This window comes from Dryobates pubescens, chromosome 21 (assembly GCF_014839835.1).
Source record: "Dryobates pubescens isolate bDryPub1 chromosome 21, bDryPub1.pri, whole genome shotgun sequence".
Lineage (NCBI taxonomy): Eukaryota > Metazoa > Chordata > Aves > Piciformes > Picidae > Dryobates > Dryobates pubescens.
This window is the reverse complement of record NC_071632.1, coordinates 9,295,753-9,320,309: the sequence shown is the minus strand read 5'-3', so window position 1 is coordinate 9,320,309 and position 24,557 is coordinate 9,295,753. Positions and strand designations below refer to the sequence as shown.

General features: G+C 39.4%; 1 protein-coding gene across 2 annotated transcripts in view; it reads right to left on the bottom strand.

The window, feature by feature from the left end:
• KIF5B (kinesin family member 5B) overlaps positions 1 to 22,754 on the bottom strand; it is a 28,423-nt gene extending 5,669 nt beyond the window's left edge. Inside the window, exons 1-20 of one of the 2 annotated variants that reach the window (XM_054171342.1) lie at positions 22,349 to 22,754; positions 13,885 to 13,972; positions 12,744 to 12,817; positions 12,208 to 12,312; positions 11,751 to 11,799; positions 11,302 to 11,357; positions 11,115 to 11,202; positions 9,536 to 9,660; positions 8,446 to 8,550; positions 7,892 to 8,037; positions 6,852 to 7,000; positions 5,320 to 5,513; positions 4,486 to 4,554; positions 4,170 to 4,376; positions 3,818 to 3,961; positions 2,970 to 3,155; positions 1,999 to 2,116; positions 1,622 to 1,683; positions 1,426 to 1,535; positions 1,149 to 1,250 (exon numbers count right to left, since the gene is read on the bottom strand). In XM_054171342.1, the coding sequence (XP_054027317.1) occupies positions 1,149 to 1,250; positions 1,426 to 1,535; positions 1,622 to 1,683; positions 1,999 to 2,116; positions 2,970 to 3,155; positions 3,818 to 3,961; positions 4,170 to 4,376; positions 4,486 to 4,554; positions 5,320 to 5,513; positions 6,852 to 7,000; positions 7,892 to 8,037; positions 8,446 to 8,550; positions 9,536 to 9,660; positions 11,115 to 11,202; positions 11,302 to 11,357; positions 11,751 to 11,799; positions 12,208 to 12,312; positions 12,744 to 12,817; positions 13,885 to 13,972; positions 22,349 to 22,474 (2,303 nt within the window). In that variant the 5' untranslated portion in view covers positions 22,475 to 22,754. Of the gene's footprint in view, positions 1 to 1,148; positions 1,251 to 1,425; positions 1,536 to 1,621; positions 1,684 to 1,998; positions 2,117 to 2,969; positions 3,159 to 3,817; positions 3,962 to 4,169; positions 4,377 to 4,485; positions 4,555 to 5,319; positions 5,514 to 6,851; positions 7,001 to 7,891; positions 8,038 to 8,445; positions 8,551 to 9,535; positions 9,661 to 11,114; positions 11,203 to 11,301; positions 11,358 to 11,750; positions 11,800 to 12,207; positions 12,313 to 12,743; positions 12,818 to 13,884; positions 13,973 to 22,348 lie in introns of both variants that reach the window. The other variant, XM_054171341.1, reaches the window with a different exon arrangement.
• Positions 22,755 to 24,557: the final 1,803 nt, after the last annotated feature.

Sequence of the window (24,557 nt, the reverse complement as noted above, 5' to 3'; positions counted from 1 at the left end):
TAGAGCCATGAATGCTACATGGTACAAATGAAAATAGTCTTTCAGCTGAAGTCCTCAGTTCAAGATGTAACCAACAGATAAGACCATCCTCAGAAATCTATGCGGGGGGGAGTTGTGGAAGGAAAAGAGGGAAGTAATTTTAGTATTGAAGGACTACAAACACACACTTTCAGGTGCCTGAAGGTTAGATCTTTAGAATAGGTAAAAAAATGCTGTCACTCAGGCTCAGGATGAATACTTGGGGAGATCTTATCCAACAAATGTTCTTAACGCTGGCTGACTGAGGTAAGTGTGTTTTGTTTTACCATCTCAGCCCCCACACACTTGCCAAAGCTGGCATCATTCAACAACAATCTCACTTTACAGGAATATAATCTGCATTCTTTCTTGCCATGCACGTTTATGACATAAAAGAGAAAATAATTTGATTTAGAAAGGCTGAGGCAGGACACAGAATATGAAAAAAAATTAATGCTGCTTTGAAGGTCTTTTGAAGAGGAAAATTTCTAATATAGCAAGTGCTTTTAAGGGATCAATGCTATATATAGTTTAGCCTGCAAACTGAAATAAGCAGCAATACTTTGCTGTGCACATCAAATCTTACAAGACAAGAAACATGGCCAAAAGAAGTTTGAATACAATGCATTTTTAACTTCTTTAAAGAAGTTAAAAAGAAAAAGGCTACTGACATCTAGAAACATTTCCAGGTTGTGGTCAGATTTCCAAAAGCTAAGAACTGCTTTTCAGCTTGAGCTGCAGACTGTAGTTACTTAAGGAAGAATGCAGCTGTTTAATCTCAGGAATAAGCCACTTGAAACCACCTAACTAGTTCACACAAGAACCTAAAAACCAGTATGGGAACCTAAGAACCACAAAGAGAACTGTTGCAATCCTCTTTGTCTTAGGGCACACAATACTTCACTGCAAACTGAGAAGCTGATTACTCCAACCCATAGCATAGTAACACAGAAAAAAGTAGTGGCCTTCCTATCTTTCATCATTTTACTTTCAATATTAAAGCAGTGCAAAGGTTTTTAAACAGTTAAGTTCAAGAAGACTCTGAAGCCTCTAACTGGCACATCATACAGTGAGAGCCACATCATCATGTTAGGTCACTAGTGTTTGCTTTATACACCATTATCACTTACGTCAGCTCGTGCAGTTTTCTACTTTTCTCTTGATCAGTTGCTTTCAATTTCTCATGCTCAACTCTAAGACGTTCCTGTTCAAGCATCATCTTCTGGTTTTGGCTGCACACAGAAAGGAAATACTGTGTCAGTTGAATCTGTCAGACAGGACATTCAGTAAAGCAACACAAGTGAGAAAGACACTGCTGGAGGAAACCCTCACCACTTCCTTCCTGCCATACTCTGTACTCAATAGAGCCCAGTGACACTTGGTGCTGCTAAAATGACAGTGACTTACTCTTGAAGTTCAGTGATAAGCTTCTCCTTCGCATCGACTTCATCTCTTAGGCTACTGATTTGTTTCTGATGCGTCTCACGATGGCTCTGAATCTGTTGTTCCACAGCTTGCTATTAGAAAAAACAGTACACATTACATGCTTTAACAAGTTGCCATACTTGACTTTGGTTTTAAAAAAATAAAGAAATTAAGTTACCTTGACTTCATTTGCAGTTTGAACCTTGTTCAAGTGCTCTTTTTCCATCTCATGGACTTTTTCTAGTAGGGATAGAGGAGAGAAAACACATCTCAGCCAGGTAACTAGTTGATCACAGGAAAGCCAGTTCCCCATTCCCTTCCCAACACTGTAAAGTTTGGAAGAAGTCCCCTCCCACCACAAAGAGTAAATCAATAACATCTTTAATCCTAGCCATAGCAGTTCTTTCAAGCAGCAGATGTGCATTCTCAATTGATTCTACATGTTGAGTAGCAAAAAGCCACTCTACAGCTCTGCCTTTCAATCTAAACAGAACAATTCCTTATTTATCATTGTATACTTAACATGCTGGTGGGGTGTAGGGAAGCAGTTCCTACCCTGTGCTCGTAGCTGAACTAATTCTTCATTAAGGGAATCCACGGACTCCTCCAGTTGTCTCTTTTTCTGTTCCACATTCTGAAGATACTCAGTCAATGACTTAATCTTGGCTTCATGCTTGGAGAATGGAAAGATTAATTTACTTTGGAACTAGGTATCACAGAATTACATCTGCATAAACAGGTTATACTTAGCTTTAAACAAGCAACCTGATCCCAAAACAAAAATGATGCCAGCTAAGCTCTAAGAATTCAGCTACTGAAGAAGATCTGTAACACAGTCTACAAGACTTCAATTTACTAGTTTTGATTGGAATGAAATAGATTTTTTTGGCTGGGAACAGAGGTGTTTTGAATGTTAAATACTATCAGAGGCAAGAGAGGCTCACTGTATTTAGAAGACTACATTGAAACATGCATCTCCTGATTTAAAAAAAGATGACCATCTGTATGTGGAACAAAACAGAACATTAAATTGCACATGCAGATCAAAATTTTCACAAGTGTTAGAAGTAACATCACTGATCTTTTCCAACAGTCACATGAAAATAGTCTCTCTCATTAGAAGTAAACTTAATTTGCTATGCAAGTTTACCATAATTTTACTGTGCTATTGCTACCTCTCCCACTCCCAACTGGCTGCATTAGTAGGCAGAGTACCTAGTAGTCACTGCTTCTGTAAGACTCGTATTTGTAAAGACTCCTATGATGGAGAACAAATGGATTCTAGTATTTAATACAAGTACTACAAAAGCAATAGCAGGCTACAGACATATTGCAGCAATCCCAACATCCTGTCACATAATCAGGCAGAAGCATCCAAACGAGAGTATTGCGGATACAGCCAAGCCTGGTGGCTGTTCAATCACAACATACTTCGTTAGGTGTCACAGAAATTGCAACTTTCTTTTCCCAGTAGGTTAACCAAATCCAAAGAACATTTAGAATGTACACTGTAAAGAAGCATTTACCTGTGAGATACGGAGCTGGCAGGCAGCCAACTCCTTTTCATTTTCTTCCATCTTCTTATTGCTCTCAGCTTGTGTGCCTTCTAACTGTTTGCAACGCTTCACCATTGTCTTTACTTCTGATTTCATCTTACTAATGTACAGTCTTGCAACTGTGAATTCTTCATCTATCATGCCAGTTCCCTCAGGCTGCTGAAAAAAGCATGGAATGACACATTTAGAAAGCACAGAAAACAAAACAGAATTAAAGATGAGCTGGAGCAATTTAGTACCCAGCACACATCTGCTGTCTCAGTTGATAATCAAAGCATTTAAACATCAAAATGTAACCTCCTTATTTTCCTTTTAAAGTTTTCTGATTGCTTTTTTAGAACTTTGCACAAAGGTAAACTGGTAGAAGAGGTTAAAAAAGGTAAAAATGAATGAATAAAGAGGGAAAATAGAGTTCACTACGGATTTGTAGCACTGCTTACACTCTTAGAAATCTGTAAGGTCATTGCAAGATATTTTATTTCAGTTCCTTATTCCATTTTTAATCTAAGTATTAGACTGATTGCCACTGTAAATCAGCATTAGATTTCCAAGATGATACTGCTGATTATGACCATTACACGTAGCAGTTTAACAGGACAAATGAAAACACTACTTCAGATTTAAAAAAAAACTAGTAAAATCATTCCTGCACTTCCTTGTCTTTGCATAATCAAATTCTGGTTAGGAACCAAGTCCCAATTATTAATACACAGGAGGCTTCCTATGGCTGTTATCTTTACCGTACTAAGAAAACTGACCAAATCTATCCACAATGCGTGTAATACATGGCATTAAAAATGGCACCAGCTAATCCTTACCTTGACATCATTATTTCCCACGGCAATTCCAATCTCTGCAAGATCTTTAAGTAGGGAAGCCATCATCTCTGTTGCTCGCTTCTTCTGATGGTTTGTCATTTCTTTAAGTTTCTGAAGCTCTGCATCTATACTGGCCAGAGTGACCTACAGTAAGAGAAGTTACACTTCAATGAACAAAACACACTTAAGAACTAAGAATACTCTTAAGAACTATTTTCATAGTTTTTTTTCCACACTTAGACTCCCATTTCCCCTTGTGAAAAACCTTTAAATGACTTCAGGCAAGAGATACAGGTAAGGCAAGAGAAGTTACATCACAGGCTGTTGGTTATTTCTCATCCCAGTTTCGTACCGATTTTTGATTGAGTTCATCACTAAGCAGTTCATACTCCTTGGCCTTATCTTCTACTTCCTGAGACTTCTGATCATAATTGACAGCTAATTCTTCAAGGGCTTGTAGCACCTCTTTCACTTCCTCTTTAGAGGCATCATTTTCAGCCTGAAGGCGATTCAGCTCTGCTTGCAGGTTGTCTTGGTCCCGTCTGGTCGATGCTAGAAGCTGTAACATTGTTAGAGATTTATTTTAAAATTACAACAACAAGCAATCACCAAGAAAATTGTTTAAAGGAAAAACTAAAACAGAAGAGAGATACAAGAGCAAAACTCACCTCTTCCTGATCCAACATTTGTGTTTTCAGTTTTTCTACTAGCTGGCTCTGTTGATTAATTTCTTCATCCTGCAATTGAAGACAGACTACATTAAATACCACTCAGGAAAAATAACCTGAGACAGTAGATGTTTGGCATCTAACTTTTCCTTATTCTGAGACAATTACACAACTTAAAACAATAAAAGGAAAATAACAATAATCATCCTTCCGATTTCACTGGCTGATCCATTAGGCTCTTAACTTAACACATGTGCCACAAAGCCCAAACTCTTATACCTGTGCTTTTCCAAGTTGTCAAGGATGTCTAACTTCCAAAGAGCAAGTAAGAATTTCATTTTTTAACCTGTCCAGCTCTATTACTACTGCCAACATTTAGAATTACATTCAAATAAAATACACATAATGTGGAAGAACCACCACCAAAAGGCTGCCATCTTCCAATTCCTCATTTTCCTGCTTTCTCATTATTTTCCTTTTTCTGATACAGTGTTCTTCCAAACAATCAACTAGGATGTAAGACAGCAGAAATACCATTCAAGAGTCGCACTGACTTTTCCTTCCTAACTTTCATTTTTCTCTTTTTTTTCATATGTACTGATGATTCAGTTTTCAGGACCATTCTCAGCAAAAGATGGAAAGCAAATAAGAAAGGATACTCAGCATCAGATAAAACAACTTTTGGTTTCTCTTACCTAGAGCTTCAGAATTAGAGCAGGCACTCCCAGCAAATACTTTAGCAAGCTGTACTAACAAAGACTGCAAATTAAATATTACATAACATAGCTCAAGATATGTTTCCAAGCGGCCCTACACTAAAGAACAGCAGCATACCTTGTCATCCAGTTGTTTGTATAGTTTGGCAATTTCTTCCTCACATTTTCTTCTCTCAGCATCAGTGAAATTACCAGTTACTCCAATTGTGGTAGCTGGTTTATCATTAATAACAGTAATATCCTTGTCCACTGCAAAAGCTTCTAAGTTGGCCTTCTCCTTGTCAAACTGTTCATCAACTGGTACAGTCTCCCCTTAAAGAGCAGAATATACTTAGTTTTAGTACAGCCAGCCATGAAGTATACTCCACAAAATTAACCCTGAGAAGTATTACATACTCCCTACTAACAGTACTGCTCATGGTTAAGCAGCAATTGAGTTCATGAATACATGGTTAAAATATGACCAGGTAGATCACCCAAACTATCTCCTGCTGATCACAGAACTTTCATTTCACCCAGATCCTGTGCTCTGACTTCCAAATCTTACATCAAGCCCTATTTTTTAGAAAGGTACCTAACTTGCCCTGAAGACAGAAAAATCCCTTCTTTTCCCTTGGCAGCCGTTTTGCTAGGTAGCCATATTTACTTTTAAATAGCTTTGCTGCTTATTTGTAGTATCTTCTGAGTTACACATTTACCCTTTTATGCTCATTAAGCTTCTTCTCATGAGAACACTTTACTATCTTCACATAGGAAACAATAAAACCCAAACAACAAACACAAACAACTTTTCTGGTGAAGTAAGCTAAAGTCCTTAACATACTATTATGAAATATTTTATGCAGTCCTTGAAAGGTATGGGCTCTTTCCAGCATTCCAGGATCTTGTATCAATATTCTGAAAGAATTACACTTCACATTTCAGGTGTGGCCTCATACCATCTCCATGAAAGATTTTTTTTTTTTCTCTTTTAATAAAATAATTTTAAATTAATCACTACAGTTATTTAAGTGAGAATGTGTGCAGTTGTCTACAAGATTGCAAAATCATCTTCTGTAGCAGCCAAACTCCAGAACACATCTCTAAGAACTACCTATGTTCCTACTTTCCTGAATTTAAGGCTTCACATGCAACCTGCATTCTGCCAGACACTTCAGTGTTAATTACTCAGGAAGAAAGAACAGGCATACACTCCCTACAATCAGCAGCTTTGGGGTTTGGGTAGGGTTTTTGCCTATTAACAACTCTGAGTTTCAAATGAGCACAAGACCTTGTGATAACGATTTGAATTAGAAAACCAAACCAGAGGAAGTATTTTATTTGGTTTCTGCAGTCACAATTAATAACATGTTTTTCTCCCCCAAAACAAAATGTTTAGAATGCATGTAACTAATCTGCTAGCAAATCAGGTGTTGAATAACCTAGCACCAATATATTTTCAAATATCTTTGCCATTATGTCTTTATCAGAAGTTGTTCCAGCTGCAACAGAGTGAAAAATAGCCAGTTCCAATGCCAACTTGATATCCTAGCTAAATATTCTTATTCCTGTCCTGCATAGTGCTTAATTACTTTTGGTATCTTGAAAACCAATTCAGTGCCTGTTGTCTTGCCTAAAGTTTGCAGAACAAAAAATGAAATAGCTTCTCACCATTCCGCCACCTGTTGAGTTCATTTTCTAGCCACTGAATGGTGTTACGCAGAGTCTTGTTTTTCTCCTTTTCCTTCTCATACTTTTTCTTCCACTGCTCTGCAGTGAGCTCCACGTTGACACAGACTGTGTTCTTAATGGTCTTTGCTCTACATAGAAAGAGCAAAAAGCTCTGAAACTTAATTTTTAATGAAAGGGAATTAAAGGGTATTAAATAAAATTGCCACATGTCTGGTGAAAGTATAAGCATTCTCACTTTTTCCAAAAGCTTTCTGTAGTCCCTGCCAATTTACTATTCCTTCACTTGGATTGACAACTATTAATGAAGTTTGGGAAGGCTGAAAAATCTCAAGCTGGTTGAATTGGAAAGATTCAGCTGCATACTTTCACCTGGAATAATTCAAGTTACGACATCAGTGAATAACTGAACAAAGGGTAACATTCACCACACCTAGCAAACATTTCTCCAGTAGGAGGCTTACACTTATAAGTGTAAGCCATCAAGCTTAAGAAACACTGCATTTCAATTTAAAAATCCAGTTACTAGATCTCCATTAACCAAAAGTAGTACACAAGCTATATAGCTCAGATGTGACTGGCTACATTCAGTCTGGCAAATCTCATCCAAAGACATTAGCTTTGGCGATAAAACTGCAGACACCAATAACCTACCTTCATGAAATTAAGGTTGAGTCTTTCCTTTAGCACCACACCTCATTTACCTCAGTAATTCTTCTATACATTCTCCTACTCCCTCCTCAAATATCAAAATAGGAAAAATGCTCAACGGTAGGTAGAAGTTTTCCTCTCCATATTATGACTCCAATAAGAATTCTTCTGCAAGGTCTTACTGTGTCTTTTGGAAGCAATCAATCCCATGATTTCCTACCAAGTTACATGGTATTTATTCCTGCTCCAGTTACTACAGCTGAGGGGTTCAGTATAACACCAACACTAAATCATGTGTGCACTGAATAATTATGAAGATTTATCCAATTAATTTGAATGTTTAAGAGCAAAACATCAAATCATTTACTCACCTTTGGCCGAAGAGAAGAGTAGATTTAGTTTCAGATTCGTTGTATGAAGATGGAGAACAGCAAATAACAATGGTAGTTCTGCAATTACCCCCTAGTGAATCTTGAAGGATTCTGGTCATTTTGCTATCACGATATGGAACATAAGTCTACCAAGAGAATGGTTAAATGAATCAGCCACAGGGTTTCAGCCACATTGTTTAATTTGCTGAAGTCAGAGCTATGTTTGGCTAGGTATAACTTCATTACAAAGACATTAAATTCTACTTTAATTCATAAATCCTAAAGCTGAACATACATGGAATAACATAAAATCATAAGTCTATGTTCAGTACTTTTTAGAGCACAAGAAAACTTTCAGTATGATGCTTATGTCCCTCAATGTGAACTATAACTTTATATTTTAATACAGCACATTTGCAATGCATTGATACAACTGGACTAGTTTAAAAGACTCCAAGCATGTCACCGAGATCAATGAAGAATTTCTGCATAACATCATGCTCAGAGACACCAGCCTTTAACCTTGAAGTACAGAAATACAAGAGAACACTTACACTGCTTTCAGCCAATGCTGAGATGACATTTCCAAGAGCAGACAAAGACTTGTTGATGTTCTTGGCCTCATCCAGCACAGCACCTTCTGCTCCAGTTTTACTAACCTATACAACATTTCAGTCAATTATTAAATGTATTTTTGAAAATCTACCTTCCACAGTTAATACAAGCCTTGAGTAACTTTTTCACTTTTAAATTAATCTCCCTGACTTGGAGGTACTCACAAGCAAGCTGCTCCTCACTCTTTTCCTGCTTTGCTATAAATTTTTCCTTCACATCTCAGTTTGAAGACCTTTCTAATTTTTTAAATTGAATGTTTCCCCTGCAAACTACACCTTTTCATGGAAGGCAAACTGGGAAAAGCATAAAAAGCAAATTTTGAAATAAAGAGTGAAAGTAACAAAAACCTGCATTCCAGCCCTTTAACTTAGCGCTCACATTCATGCTTCCAGTTTCAAAGAGAAAAAGACCATTACTAAGAAATGCATTTCAGAACAAACACAGGATTCAGACAACAAGGAGGCCACAGAAACATTACTCGAGGAAAGACAACAGCAAGCAGAAAGGACTCAAAAAAAGTGGAGACAAAGAGGAGGATAAACCCAGAAGCAAGGAAGAAAAGAATGTTAAAAATCCAGCCCTTAAAAGGCTAATTACAGTCTTTAAGGAGTGATGCAGCATCAGCAAAATAATACACATTTCCTACTCTGCCACAGACACAAGAAAGCATGCTGTCATTTTGGGCAGTGTTAATCAGAATTTCAAATGAACTTGGCACTGCTACAGCACCTCATCACATCAACCTGTGCACCTTTTTGCTCTCAGATAACAAGACTGAACTCTAGCCTATTTCCCTACCCCATGCCATATTTACAAACCCTCACTGCAGAAATGCATATCAGCTAATGAAGAGGCATCTAATAGTCAACCTAGGATTCAGAAACCACATTTCAAAGTAAAAAATAAAACACACACTTCAGAGATGACAACTGAACAATCACTCTCACATTAATGTAAAATATTTAGCTGCAAAGAACCACCAGTCTGTCAGAGGAGGGGAAAAGAAAATGAAACAATAATCAGAATTACCTTTTCACTACCTGCCAAGTCCACAAGGTAAAGTTTTCCACTTAGTTTCTGTTCTGTTTGAGTATTCTCTTGTTTTACATTAATAAGAAAAATACTATGGCTTCGGGAGCTGTGTTCATTCATATCTATAATCCAAAATATACACATTGTAAAAAAATAGTGCACAAGCAAACCCATTTAACAGAAGGGGATCTTCTCACAGTGAAGTGACTGACCTAAAGCTAATAAAACTGTATAGAGCAGTATCTCAAGGACAGTAAAACTAGAGGCAGCAAAACCAAGTGTTGTCTAATTAATGAAGATCCATTTTCCCTTGGGCTTCTATTAATACCACATAAGCTCACTGATAAGATTTAGCCTGTCAGCTATGGGCTTCACACATTTAATTTACTGTACTAAAATACAAAGCACACTTACATTTCTGATACCAGAACATAGTCTCTTTTTTGAATTTTTAAAATTTTTTGTACATTTAGAAGGTATCACATTTTATCCTTTTATGAAAACTTGAATTAGATTGACAAAACCTTTCAGTCCTTTCTCCTTTGAGTACTTATTGCCTCCTCTACTGTGAAGCGTGTGGAGTAAGCAAGACTTACTAAATTTAAACAAGGATTTTAATTCATTAATAAAATTTGAGTTGACAGCAACCTGAATGAGAACAGCTGTCCCCCTCTCCTTTTTAATAAAAAATCCATCACATGTCTAAAAGGACTGGTTTACTGATGCCACAGCAGCAACTCAACATAGAGTAACAGCCTGTCCAAATTTCTGCTGTATCTCTGTTACTTAGTCTGGTCCCCACTTACTACCTAGGAGCAATGAAGCAGAAATGCAAGAGTGAGTTGTTCCTTAAAAGTAACATCATATTTTCATTTTTGATTCTTAATAATAATTAAAAAATTCCTTAATGACTATGTTCTTTTCCTGAAAAAAGAACCAAACAGGTAGATTGTGAAACTCCCCCTCAAACTAGCTCTCAGAGATTTCTGACAGTCACTTCAGTTGCGCTAGAACTGAAGCAATCTTCTACATGCACGCCATCTTTCCTTGCCCTTTTTTTCCCCCTATTCACCATCACTTCCTAACCCTGCTTCTCATGGGAATTCAGAGATTTTTGACATGGCTCCATGCCATATGGCATGCCACAGGCCAAAAATCCTGTGGCACTGGGATGCTGCAGATTTACTGCAGCATGTTTGAAAACATATTCTGATTAACTTTTCTCAGGAAGTGCAATGGAATGGCCAACTGCAGACAAGCCATGGTGCCTTATTTATAGATCCATAGGTTAACCAAAATTAATTCCTTAGACTGGGATTTTGGACTATTCCTGCTGTAGAACTACACCTTTTTCTTCAGTGATTCAGAGCTCTTCATTGATCACTTTCTTCTTTCAACCCAAGCAACACCTAACAAATAATGAATTGAAACACTTGTTTCTGAAAGACCTGCTGAAGCTGCTTATGCTAGATCCTTTCAAAAATGATTTACCTCGCTATTTTTGCTTTTGCCACTTTTTAAGGCAAATCAAAGCAAATCAACAGAGCACTGAAAGGAGACAAAAGATAACACTTACTTGTAACTGCTACATGTCGGTTTGATTTTCCTTCATCTATAGTATCCATAACCTCTTCTGGACTACATACAAAACGCTCTGTGCAACCCTTTTGAAAAGCAAAATAAAGTATCACACCAAGAAGCCAAATAGAAGTGGCACACACTTAAAGGAGTGCAAGATTAAATCACGTCAGATCAATGCTCACCTTTACATAGGGAACTCTATTTTTGTCCTCATGAACAGAAAGATTGGTCTTAGAAACTGGAAGAGAAAAAGTTCCAAAGCTAAGGTACAGACAATTTCTTTGCAAAATGAAAGAGCTTCATGCACTGGGCATCTCATTCAGATGTTATTTCTCTAGCAAGATTTCATAAAAGCTTCATATACAGGGAACAACCTCTACTGCAGCTTTGGTAACATTATATGGAATAACCCCATGCTTTCCCAGTTTGATGTGCCCTTATCAAGTATAGGTTATTACCTATCTTGGTATCATGATAAGGTTTTGTTGTTCTTGGGATTTTTTGTTGGGTTTTGTTTGTTGGTCGGTTTTGACGTTTGTTTGGGGTTTTGCTGGCGTTTGTTTGTTTGTGTTTTTTTATTCTCTCCAGAACAACTTATTTTTTTATGCTCAATACAAATAAAAAGGCTTACCATCCAAAAGGTCCCTTATTTTATCCAAGTATATTTCAAAATATGACACCTAAAAGTGAAAAGGGCAATGAAGATACAGCATGAGAAAGCAAAAAACACTTTGCATTTTGATCAGAAGGATCCAGCATGATTATTATGACCACCCACATAATACCACATCTAGCTTAAGTAATTAAGGATGAACAAAAATATGCCTTTAAGAAGAAACTATTTTGATCAAAAGCTTCAAACACTATCAGCACTGCCATAGGTTTCAGAATAGCTACCATTAATGTTTAATAGAAACAAAATTAAAGTGTTAACTAATTCTTCTTTGTAAAGAGTCAGTTATTTCAGAAATAACTCACATTTAAATTTTCCAAGTTATAAGCATTAGAACCAGATAAACATCCATTTCACCACAGACTACTTCCAGTTTTAATATAGATTAAATAAGTAACAATAAAGAAAAGTTTACCTTAATATGAAACTCAAGGTTCTCATCCATAGAGTAAATATAATTAAAAATATCTTGCACTATTCTTGGAATAATACCCATTCCATCTGGGTCATGAAGCTTCCCCTATTAGAAAAGAAACAATCAAATGAAATCTTCCTGCTGAGTTCAACTTCACAAATAGTACGGAAAGGTAAAACAAATAGTTAAAAGATAAATTAGTTTTAAAAATCTGACAAAGGATTTAGCTAAAAGTATTTGCCAGGAGTGAAAAGAGCAGGCTCAGAAATCTCCCAAACTACTAGAAGTGAAAATACTCTGTTAACCATTATTCTTGTGTTTCTCATCCTGCTACTGAGGACTGAAAAAAATATAGTCATTGCCATTCTCAGTCCTAAAAGCGCATTCTTGACATCAAAATGTCACAATGGCAAGGGAAAGAAAGCTAAAATTACAAAATTAAAACAAGTAGACATCTTATTTCTAGAAAGATAGGACTCTTGTGATGAAGAGAGATGACAATGATATTAAGAAGAAAATTTTTTTAGGTTTCTTACTTCCATAGTGTGTGTCTTCCCAGACGATGTTTGCCCATAAGCAAATATTGTACCGTTGTATCCCTCGAGTACATCTAAAAGGAAAGAGTATTTTCATTAGGGTTCATTTCCTTCTCCTAAAGGAAAGTCAAAGTAAATGGAATGCAAGCTGGCAGTTCCTAAAATGTTCAGCAAGCTAAGTCATTCAGAGCAAGCTCTGTGCTAGAGCTGGTGGGGAGCGAGAGTGCTCCTCCCCAGCCCTTTTAATGCATTAAGCCATTATTGACTGTGTTTTAGACATTTACGGTATTAGAAGCATCTGTTTCTGAAAACAGAAAAATCAGGACTTCAAGGTCAGGAACAAAATGGAAATTGATACAAGAGCCTGGCTGTAGAGACTTCTCTAACGACTGGAGAACCCCTACATTTACCCGTCTTGTCACTAATAGTATTTCAGGGGTTTCTGACAGTGCTTTGTTAAACTTGTTTTAAAAGTTATATCACTTACAACTTACTACTGATCTCAAGAAATTAATCAATTTTATTTTCAGGAAACCAGCTAATTGCTTACTACAACAAGTCAGGCTGGTACAACCTTCTTTGAGAGAAGAATTGATTTTCTGAAGTTACTAGGCCAGTTCTGACAATTCAGGTTTGAAGCAAATGCACACCCTGGACCCAAAGAGCTGTGGTGAATGGAGTTAAATCCAGTTGGTGGCCACTCACAAGTGGTGTTTCCCAGAGATCAGTGGGGGGGCCAATTCCTCCAAAGCAATTTAAGATGTCTTCACCAGTAAGTTTGAGGGGGTAAAAAACAACCAAGCCTATTCATAGGAGTTATTTCAACTCATTTCTGACTAATTGTTTCAAACAATCTCTTGCAGAGAAGATGAAAAAAAAGAAAAACAATCCACCCCAATCAATTCAAAGCAAACCCCCACGAAACATGACAGGTAAATGTTATCAAATGTTACAACCAGCTGAAAGAGCAGGTTAAGCATTGACAATTTATCAGCTCAGCTACAGGGTGATTTTGTACTACTATGATCCATGTTGGCTCTTAAGAAACGTTCAGAGGGTAGAAGGGAGCATAAAAATATCTGTTTTCAACACCAGAATCTAGACAGATTTCCTTATGGTTAAAGCTGCTATTCCAGCTTACCTTTGACAATCTTTTTAGCACAGTCATTGTATACTTGTTCCTGTGATGTGTTCGACTGGAATACACGGTCAAATATATATGGCTTGGACTGGAAAACAAAAAAAAAAATAAGACAGAAAAGCTATTAAAAAAAACAGGTGCTGGAAGCAGAGTTGGAAGGTGTTTACTTCTTTAGTTTAGAAGTAAACTGTATTGTCTCAGGGCAACCTTTTATTTTAAGCACTTGAAGACTGTAGAGAGGAAATCAGCTTATATAGTGTTGCCTAAATCTTCACATGCTTGCCTACAAGTAAGGCCTTGAATTAAATATATTTGGGCTCAGAGGGCAATCTAAATAGTTCTCCAAAACTACTCTGCCACATGATCTCATTTTACTTTATTTACAAGGTAAGCCAATGCCTAGCCCATACACCTGAGAACCCCTTATCCTCTCCTGCTCTGGTACCAGGTTTACTCCTGCTAAATGCAAATTATTAAACGGTTTGCACCACATCACACAGAGTAGCTACCTTGGTAAAAACTGCAAACCAAAAAGAAATATTTAGATCACCTATAATCAGCACAGAAACTATTTCCCCACCCATGATATCTTTAAAAGAAAGCTCCATAAGCAGAAGCAAAAGTACACTTTGGAGGAAGAGAACCTTTTCACAGACAACTCATTTTGGAAGGCACTGTAAGAGGAAGGTCTGACATAGCTTCCTGTAAGAAATGTTGGGTTTTGAGACATTTAAAATGTGATTCTAAGCAGCTAACAAACCATTAGGATATGAACTATTATGGTCATCTTAAGTTCAAATTTTTATAGCATTTTCAGAGCTTGACTTAGTAGGCAGCCAAGTAGACAGGCAAGGTTTACAAGGGTCCTAGGTCAGTTATCATTGCTAACTCACTGCAACTGTTAAGTGCTCCATTTAGCCTATATTTAATTCATTATCATCTTCCCTCAAGCATACTCTGGAACCACCTCCCTGGCAGAGACAAGTATAGCTTCGATCTTTCACCCACCCACCACATTCCCTTCCTCAGGCCGACCTTCCATTTATCTTTCACTAATGCCTAGTATAACACCTAACAAAGCTTTTGAGAGTCAACACAGATCTGTCTGCTGAGAGGCCTTGAATTCAGACAGATGAGCTCCCTCTTGGAAAAAATAATTACAGCCTTCACTGTGTAAACATGCTCAAGAAACCACAAGACTCAGTAGGCAGAAACCATCCCTAAGGTGCTGAAGATTGTCAGAGTGCTTGTTTCACAGCAGGGAAATCTCAAGCCTCCATTACTCATTTTAGCTTCAAATACACCTCAAATTCCTATGTTCTAGAAGTAGAATTGAGGCTATTACATACATCAGAAGACAAACAACTAACAAGTTTCAAGTAACCCTGAGCTAAGAAAAGGAAGACTGAGTACACATTAAGTCAAAAAGCCTCCAACTTGACAAACATCAGTCAGCTACTCTACACACTGCAAGTCACCTTCATCACAAAACATTAATCAAATCTGTTTTGTGCTCAAGTGCATGTTTTATGCACTGAAATATATCATTTTGGAGGATCATATTTAATATTGCATATTGGAAAAATATAGTGAGAAAAGTGATAGTGTCCAAGGTCACCGCAAAGTCTGTACAGCATTAGCGATCTGTGTATTTGTACATATACGTTATCGTGTATTTATATATTACTACAGAATATTTCTGATGCCAAAGAAATCCAAGTTAAAAAACACACACACACACACCCAGCCTCAGGTCTAGTTTCCTGTGAAGGAAGATACCTTGTTTAAGAACAACTGTTGGCACAACCTGCACTAGTCCACAAGCACTCTGCAAGCTACAGGTATTTGCAGCAGGCTCTGAAAAAGCTCTCTTCTGAATTTTAAACAACATTTATAGGGATTTGGGGTTGGTTTTGGAGGCTTTTGTTTGGTTTTCATTTTGTTTTTATTATTCTGCATGCAAAGGTTGACCAAATTGAACTATTAAATTGAAGGAAAATTATGTTTACTAATTTGATTAATCTACATACTCAGAACACTTTTAGACTATCTACCCTCCAACTGCCATTCAAATGCGTTGGTAAGAGAAGAGACAAATTACAGTATCTCACATACTTAGCCTCTTGTTTTGCAAAACATTAACATAAAGAATAGCAGCATGATAAATGTCTTTAGTAAGAACAAAAAACCAAGATTCAATGATTTTACTTGGGTAATAAACCCCTTAATGTATCTTATTTATAGACTGAAAGCTGCTAAGACATGTGACAAATTCCAATTTCCTTCAGGTTAACAACTGCCTATGTATACACAAAACAATTCCAGCCAGATGAATCTTCATGAAAGGTCCTATTTATACCACTTGTCATTTCCCCATCCCTTTCAGCTGGAAAGTGGAATATTTGTTTACGTGTCCTCAGTATTATATGTTCCTGGATGAAGCCACGATACAATCTCAAAGCATGCAAAAATCCCTCCCCTCAGCGACCATGGTACATTTATCACACTCATGAAAACCTACAATAGAGGTGTGTCCTGACTCCATCACTCTTGAATCAGTACCTAACCAAGTTGGTTTAGCCAAGCAGGTTCCACAATAATTATGTTTTAAGAATACAAATTCCTCCCACTCAGTATAGCTTCACATCTTTGGCATCTGTGATGCTATGTCTTATCACTTCTCTTTACAGTCTACTTTCTGCTGTAAACAAAGCTAAAACAGCATTACACAGATTACCCTGCCCTAGAAAGCCTCCTCATTACCTTTAAGAGATTAATCAAGAAAGATTAAAGTGTCAGATTTTTTTTCCTATACCAGATGCCTTTTCTTCCCTAAGTGATAAACAATCAGATATTATGATGAACTGAAAACACAAAAGGTCCAAGTAACATTACCACATGGTGTCCATGACAGTGGTAGTAGCAGTGTCACTGCTGTAATATGATGCTGTTTTGACATGCTCCAGAATTTTACAGCGAGTGTTGCTCAAATCCTAAGGAAATTTAATGCCTACAACCTATAAGCAACACACAAAATACCAAGCAAACTGAGCTTCTGACCTCTTCTCTCCAAAGAGAGAATTCAACTCCATTCACTCTGCATTTGTTTTGTCAGTAATTAACTACAAGACAACTTCAGCTCACATAGTTGCTTGTACTGAAAGGATGTGGTCCCACAGTAAAAATGTTGCAAGTGCTCTCATAGCCCTCAAAAAAGTGCATCTGCCAACATGATTTAGCAGGAGTTAAACTGGATCTCAATAAAGGGTTTATGTTAAGTACACAGTTCAGCAGTTAACCTTTAGAGTAGCTACCCACAATCCTTCTACAAACGGATGCTCAACCTGTCTGAATGATAGAAGATTTGGAGCATGCACGAGTTGTTTTTCTGCAATCACAACTAGACAGAAATCTTCAAACAATGTTTATAAACACATTAAGCGCAGGTGTCAAGAAGCAGAGGCCAGTCTATTTTCACTGGTACCCTGTAACAGGACAAGGGACGATGGATGCAAACTGTAACACAGGAAGTTCCACCTCAGCCGAAGAAACTTCTTTACTGTAAGGGCGACAGTTCTAGAACAGGCTGCCCAGAGAGGCACTCCAAAGAAGTCTCCTTCTTTGGAGACTTTCAAAGCCTGCCTGGACATGTTCCTGTGCGGCCTGTCGTAAGCAATCCTGCTCTGGTGGGGCGATGGACTCTGTCTCCAAAGATCCCTTCCAAGCCCTACCATTTTGTGATTCTGTGATCTTACCTCAAATGCCTGAGAAATACTTATGGTTATCTTCCAAAAAATATATAATTTTTAATCTTCTTTTTACTGTTGTAACTTTCCATAAACTACAGAACTGGTTACTTTTAAGGTTGCCTGAGTTCACATTATTTTTTATTCATTAATACCAGAAGCAAAGTCAGAAGTGAAAATGTACTTGAAAAATCAGTAGTGTATTTTTCTACCACAACAAACTCAGATGCTCTTCACTGGTTGTGCTAGAATGGACACTTAAACAGTGTTACACACTCCCATGGCTAGCTTAGTGTATTCTTGCTGAGAGGTTAAAGTAAGAGCCTTGAGCTTCTCTTAAGTTCTGCATCTTTAATAAAAACTGTTCTTCCCAACACAAAATACTTCAAATGAAAAATCCCACACCAATTAATTTCTGGAAAGTATGATGTCAAACACCTGACTCAGTTCTTCCTGTTACTAAGCTAAGGAGTTGCTGCTTGGACACACCTAAGAGTCCATCACTGCAAAGGAGTGAAAAGCCAGTGTTGCAAACCAGGATTTTATTTTTAGGAAAATATTTTCTTTTCATCCTAGCTCTATGCATACAATAGTGCAGCTGATGCAGGACAGTTAGTGGATCTCAGCTCTATTTTTCTTCTTTCTGTGCAAATACTGCAACTCATGCCAACTTATACAGCAATTATTTATTGATACAGTAGGACTGTAACACGTAATTTTATTTTTAAAAACTGTAACTAGAAACAAGCATCAAAACAGAGAGGAATTTTGGAACAAGAGTTCCAGCCAAGCTTTGTTTTAGCAAGAAGTTTCTTCTAAGGAGAAAAGCAAACACTGCTGGCATAAAAATGGCCATTGAATTTCAGAACAAACATGAGATGATTGAGGTGTTTCTAAGCAAGTAGTACAGCAGCCAGGGAACACAGCTCTCCCTTTTCACATTACTATAAGCTAGAATATTTGCTTTCTGTTAAACCAGTATCATCTGAAAAATGTATTTATTATCCATTTCATGGAATGAAGTAAAAAACAAAAAATTAGGCAGCAACATTAAACAATACTACTGTTTCAGTTAGAGATTGCTATTTTTGATTCGGATTTAAAGTTGCATTGTAGACATAAGCATTTTTATTTGTGTGTTTATAACTTAATGTTTTCCTTCACACTAGCCAAGACAAAAGCTAAAGAATGCACCTTGCTTTTTGCACTTATACAGAAAAGTACTGACTTTGCTTTCAGCAACACACATGAATTACCTTCTCCTTTTGAATACTCTGCAGACAAAACCTGTAGTAATAGCAAGTGATCTTCATTACCCCGATTCTAACCTTAGCTTAAACCTAGCATTGCTCTCATTTCCTACCAAATACTAGTTTAAAAGGTAATGAAAAATAAATGTCTCAAGATCTTTCCAGGATCACAGAGGTTACACTTACACACTCACAAAAAAAATAGCACTCCAACCAAATACGAAGATACAAGCAAGTAGCCACAATACTTTCTTAAAGGCCCCAGAAATAAGGAATATACTGCAATCATTACTAGAAACATCTGGACAGCTGAAGGTTAGCATTCATTTGTGTGAATGCCCAAAACACCTCATCACTCCAGTCATCTGACAGCACTGTTTTCAGCTTAGGCTTCAGTTCAAAATCCTCCAGTGTCACTACATTCAGCAATTTACCTTTCCATTAGGGCTAGGTATAGAAATAGGGGTTTTTTTTAAAAACCAGCATAGTGTGTTATGCAGAACTACAAAGTTACTCAGTTGCAAGCAGTTTCACATTTAAAAAATATAGGATGAACAACTGTATTATAAGCTTGCTATTCCTCATCTTATTCAAAAGCCCAAAATTCATGAGCAAATCATTTTCAATTTTTGTATACAGGTACATTAACATAAAAGTCATATACTCATAACAAGTTACCCTATTATCTGTTTTAACAGAACCATTATATTTAATTAACAGGAAGAGCCATTAGAAAATAAAATCAAAACAAGCAATCTTTAATAATTTAAAAGCTCTTTACTAGTTAAAAAGTTTTGTCCTGTGGAAGGACAACACTTCTTCAAAGTCTGCTCTTTCAAACAGACCAATACCCTATGTCCCCTCAAATAGCAGTCACACACTGGATACAAATGAAACAAGTATTTTATCTAACACAAATGAAAACAACTCACTTGTCCAGAAAACCAATCATGCCAGCAATTACATGGGAGCCAGGAAGAGAAAGGAGGACAGATAGCTCAGAATGACAGAGAAGTCAAGGAAAGAGGGTTTGGTTGCAATCACTGATTTCCCTCCCTCCTCTCTTCCACAGAGAAGTCAAATCTGCAGTCTAGTATAAGCTCTGCTTCCACCGCCTCCTGGTTTTCACCTCCCATCTATCATTACAGGCAACTCCCAACTATTAAAGGAGCCTTTACTATTTCAGCACAGACCCGAGCGCACGCAGAGGTGTAAGTCCTTCAACCAGCTGAGGAAAGCAGCTATTAACAAAATGAAACAAAAAAGTGGCTCAATTACTACCTCTCAACAGGTAGTCAATGTGACATGTAGCAATAAAGTCAGAAACCAAACAGCTAAAAGTAACCAAACATAAGGCATAATGAGGAAGGTTTCTAGAAACTGTTTCAAAAGATGGAGTGTTCTGCTACTATCCTCCCACAGAAGAGGTGGCTGGCTCCTGCCTCCAGATGGAAGGTTGAGAACTTTGTGAAAACCTCAAGTCAGCTTATTAAAAAAATAAAAAGCAAAAACCCAAACCAAGTTCAAGTAATTGTTTGAACAGTTCAGAGGATCAAGCCATAACTTTCAGAACATCTATCATGTCATATATTTGCCATTACAAAAAAAACCCCAAACACCCAGTGTATCAATCCGTTATTAGGATTTTGTGTAACAGAACACAAATACTGTCCCTGCTACCCTATCTAGTAATTTGGGAAGCATTTTTCCCAGACACAGCAAGTCCTGAACCTAGGATCATTGAAGGATTAATTTATTTTTGTGTTTTGTTTTGGTCAGTTTTACCAATGCAGAAAGCAACCAAGTACAGTTGCAACACTAAATATTAACCCTGACCAGAAAGCCCCACATGATCCCTCAAGAGCATGCCACCAATGTTCTACTCCAATACAGTAGTTAGCATACTTTAAAAGTATTTAAACACTGTAAGTTTTCCTTTACAGTAGAACTGCTGAAAGATGTGGAAATTTTATTTTTCAAAAAGTCAAAACCCACCAAGGTTTCTAAATTTAATCACTGATTTTAAACAGAGTATGTAGTGCCACAATGAATGGGTATTGACTGATTAAGCGAGACCATTTGCTCTAGTTAAGATTTCTCGTTTTCCAGGTTTGGTTCCTTACTGAGAGTTTACCTGTACAACCTTAGCAAGAAGAGATGTAGTCCAAGATGCTAACTTGCCAACTGAAATTAACCCAAATTACTTCATTTCACAAGCATGCTTTCATTCTTGTAGCTCCAGACCCATAAAACTTCATATTGTATTGACAAATACTAACAGACTAGAGCATTTAGGAACTCATACTAAAAGAAGTATTTTATTAAATCACCTCCTTCAGCTTCAGATACCATACAAAGAACCCTCAAGAAAAAGAATATAAAACACTTTCTTGGTAGCCTCAAGAAACAGAATATAAAAAACCAAACCCAAAGACAGACAGTAACTGACACCTAAGTTACTTTCAGCAATGCAGAACCAGAACTGCCTCTATAGAGTATTTATATGAAAACACAAATTACTACTTAGTAAAACCAAAACAAACGTTAGGCATAAAGTGTGTCCAACGAAACCAGGCAATAAACCACCGTGTTTTCATTTTATATTCCAGCTCCACGTTGTAGCTAAATTACACACTGAACAAAAAGGATTATCTTTCCCCGTCACGTCCAGATTGTTTTGTAACAGGCCTCAGACTTTGCAAGGTGACTTCAGTTAAAACACATTTACAAACATGTCAAAGGCCAAATGGTCTCTTTATGCTGTTTGTTGGTGTTGCGTTTTAGTTATATTTCTTTAAAAATTTGTTAGCAGAGACTGGTTTATAGCAAGCAGCAACAAACCAGAGCCTGCACTGTTGTTCTGCCTTTTCTTCCCCCAAAAACTTCTTTAAGGACAATTACTTCGATGGTAGCTCCCAATGAATGCATTTCAAGTGTGTGTTCAGTGATCAAACTCATCACTCAGAGACATCCTGGCCGGGGGACACACTGCAGGACTCGTTTGTTACTTTCCACCTCGTAATTCACGCGTTTTCCCTGGACACACTGAAGTGTGCCCTGTGGCTCGGGCTCGGCAATGAAAGCTCATGCTACGCCCCAAGTCGCAAGCCTTTCGCTAGATAGAGCCTTTGTCAAAGCTTTCGGGACCTGCCGCCGCCGACGTGTCCCTGCAACCCACTGCTCGGGGACCTCTGCCCCCGCCAGCTCCTTGTTCATTGCCCGGCCACACAGACTAACCGACATCGTCCACAGCTCTGCCTGCCCTCCTCCCCTTCCCCCCGCCACCCCAAAAAGGCCACCCCCCTCTTCCCGAGGCGTCCCCGCCCGCGGGCGCTCCCGAGCGCCTCAGCCCTGCCCTCTCGCCTCACACCGCGCCCATCCCCACGGTATTTGACCCCGCCGACCCCTGACACCCCTATTCCCCCCGAAGCGCTTCCCCCGCCTTTCCCGTCCGGGGCGGCCCCTTACCGCGATGACGACGGTGTCGTCGCCCTGAAACTTAGCGATGTACTTGTCGCCGCGGGTCACTTCGGACTCGTTGAGGGGCCTGAAGCGACACATCACTTTGATGTTACACTCCGCCGGGTCCGCCATCTTAGGCCAAAGCCGCCTCCGGGGCGCTCAGCTCCGCCGCCACCTGCCGCTGCCTCTACACCGCCCGCTCCGGGAGGTCTCGCAAGCCGCCGTTGCCGCCGCTGACCGGGAAGCCCTGCGTCCGCTCAAGCAGAAGGGAAAAGGGAAGGGCTCCTTCCTGGCCGCCGCCGCCGCCTCCCGTTCTCACTTCCTCCCCAATATGGCAGCCATGGTGGCGCCTGCAGCCGGCAACTCCCGGCCCTCTCGCGCCGGGCAGAGGCGGCGCTGCCGGCGGGGCAGGGGGGTGACGTCACCCTCCGCAGCGCCGCTCCCCGCCCCTCAGCTGGGAGCTGCTGCGCAGGCGCAGCTCTGCCCGGGCTCGGCCCCCGCGAGCACCGCAGGGCGCAGGCGCCAGGTGGCTTCGGGGAGAGGCTGTAGTTGTGGCCGGGGCTCCTCCGAGGGGTTGCCACCTGTCCTCTCCTCGCCTTACCTGGCACAGTCCCCCGCTCCCCTTCTGTTCGGAGCAGGTGTGAGGACACACAGCTCTGGTTAACCTCGGCTGCCGTGCAGCAAGGGGAGACGACACCTCGCCCAGCCGCCTTGGCAGGGAGCCGCCGAGCACCCTCGGGCTGGCAGCAGCGGTCCCGGGCTGGCAGCAGCGGTCCCGGGCTGCGCTGATGGGCAGTGCTGGAAGGTGTTTGCAGACGTCGGAGAACTCAGTACTTTACGAAGTGCCCATGAGCTTTGTTGCTTCCGGAGCTGGGGAGCAGAGAGTTTGGGCGAGTGGGATCAGGGAACAACTTCTGGTATCGGTGATCCTGCTGTGACAGGAGGGTTGGTCTAGATGATCTCTCGAGGTTCCTTCCAGCCCCTGATACTCTGTGATTCTGGTGTCACCTCCGGTGATGGGAGGTTCTCCCCACTCTTTCATCCCAATTTAAAAGAGTCTGCACAGTATTTTTCTTTTAAGCTTGGCTTGTTGCAAGTTTTATTTATTTATTACAGGGAGCTCTAATTCTAGTCAATCAAAATAGCAGGGACTACATCTAGACTAAAAATATCAAGTAAACCATGCTGATCAGAGATGTGATCTCAAGAGTCTCATGAGTTTGCCAGCTGTACCTCTTGCATCCAGGAATGACCTTCCAAACTGGGCCAAAGTACAAACACAGCTTGCCTAAGTTAAGTCTGCTTTCTGACAGTCATGATTTGTACTGGAAATTCTCCAAATAGCCTTGAAGTTAATAAGAAGGTACTTTATTCTTAATAAATATTACTAGGCTACTTTTGATGCAGCCCAGGGTGCCATTGGCCTAGGCTGCAAGTACACATAGTTGGCTTGTGTCCGCCTTCTCATCCACCAAACACCCCCGAGTCCCTTACTGCAGGGCTGCTCTCAATTTCATCGTCTCTCAGCCTGTATTGATATCTAGGATTGCCCCGACCTAGGTGCAGGACCTTGCACTTTGCCTTATTGAACTTCATTAAATTCTCCTCAGCCCACCTCTCCAGCCTGTCCAGGTCAGCCTGGATGCCACCCATCCCGTCCTTCAGACTTATCAACCACACCACTCATATCATCTGTGGATTTGCTGAGGGTCCTGTCAATCTTGCTGTCAATATCATTGGCAAAGATATTGAACAACACCGGTACCAGTACAGACCCCTGAGGGACACCACTTGTCACCCCTCTCCATCTGGACTTCAAGCTGTTGACCACTACCCTTTGGATGTGATCATCCAACTAATTCCTTATGCACTGGAGAGTCCACCCATCAAATCCATATCTCTCCATCTTAGAGAGAAGGATTTTGTGGGAGACTATGTCAAAGGCTTTACAAAAGTCCTGATAGATGGCATCTGCTGGTCTTCCCTTGTCCAGTGATATAGTTACACCACCATAGGAAGCCACTAGGTTGGTCAGGCAGGACCTGCCCTTGGTGAAGCCTGGCTGTATTGAATCACCTGCCTGTCCTCCATGTGTTCAAGTATAGCTTCCAGGAGGATCTGCCCCGTGATCTTCCCAGGCACATTGGTGAGGCTCGCAGGTCAGTAGTTTCCAGGGTCCTCTTTTTTAGGCACCCAGAATAAGAACATCTCCAGA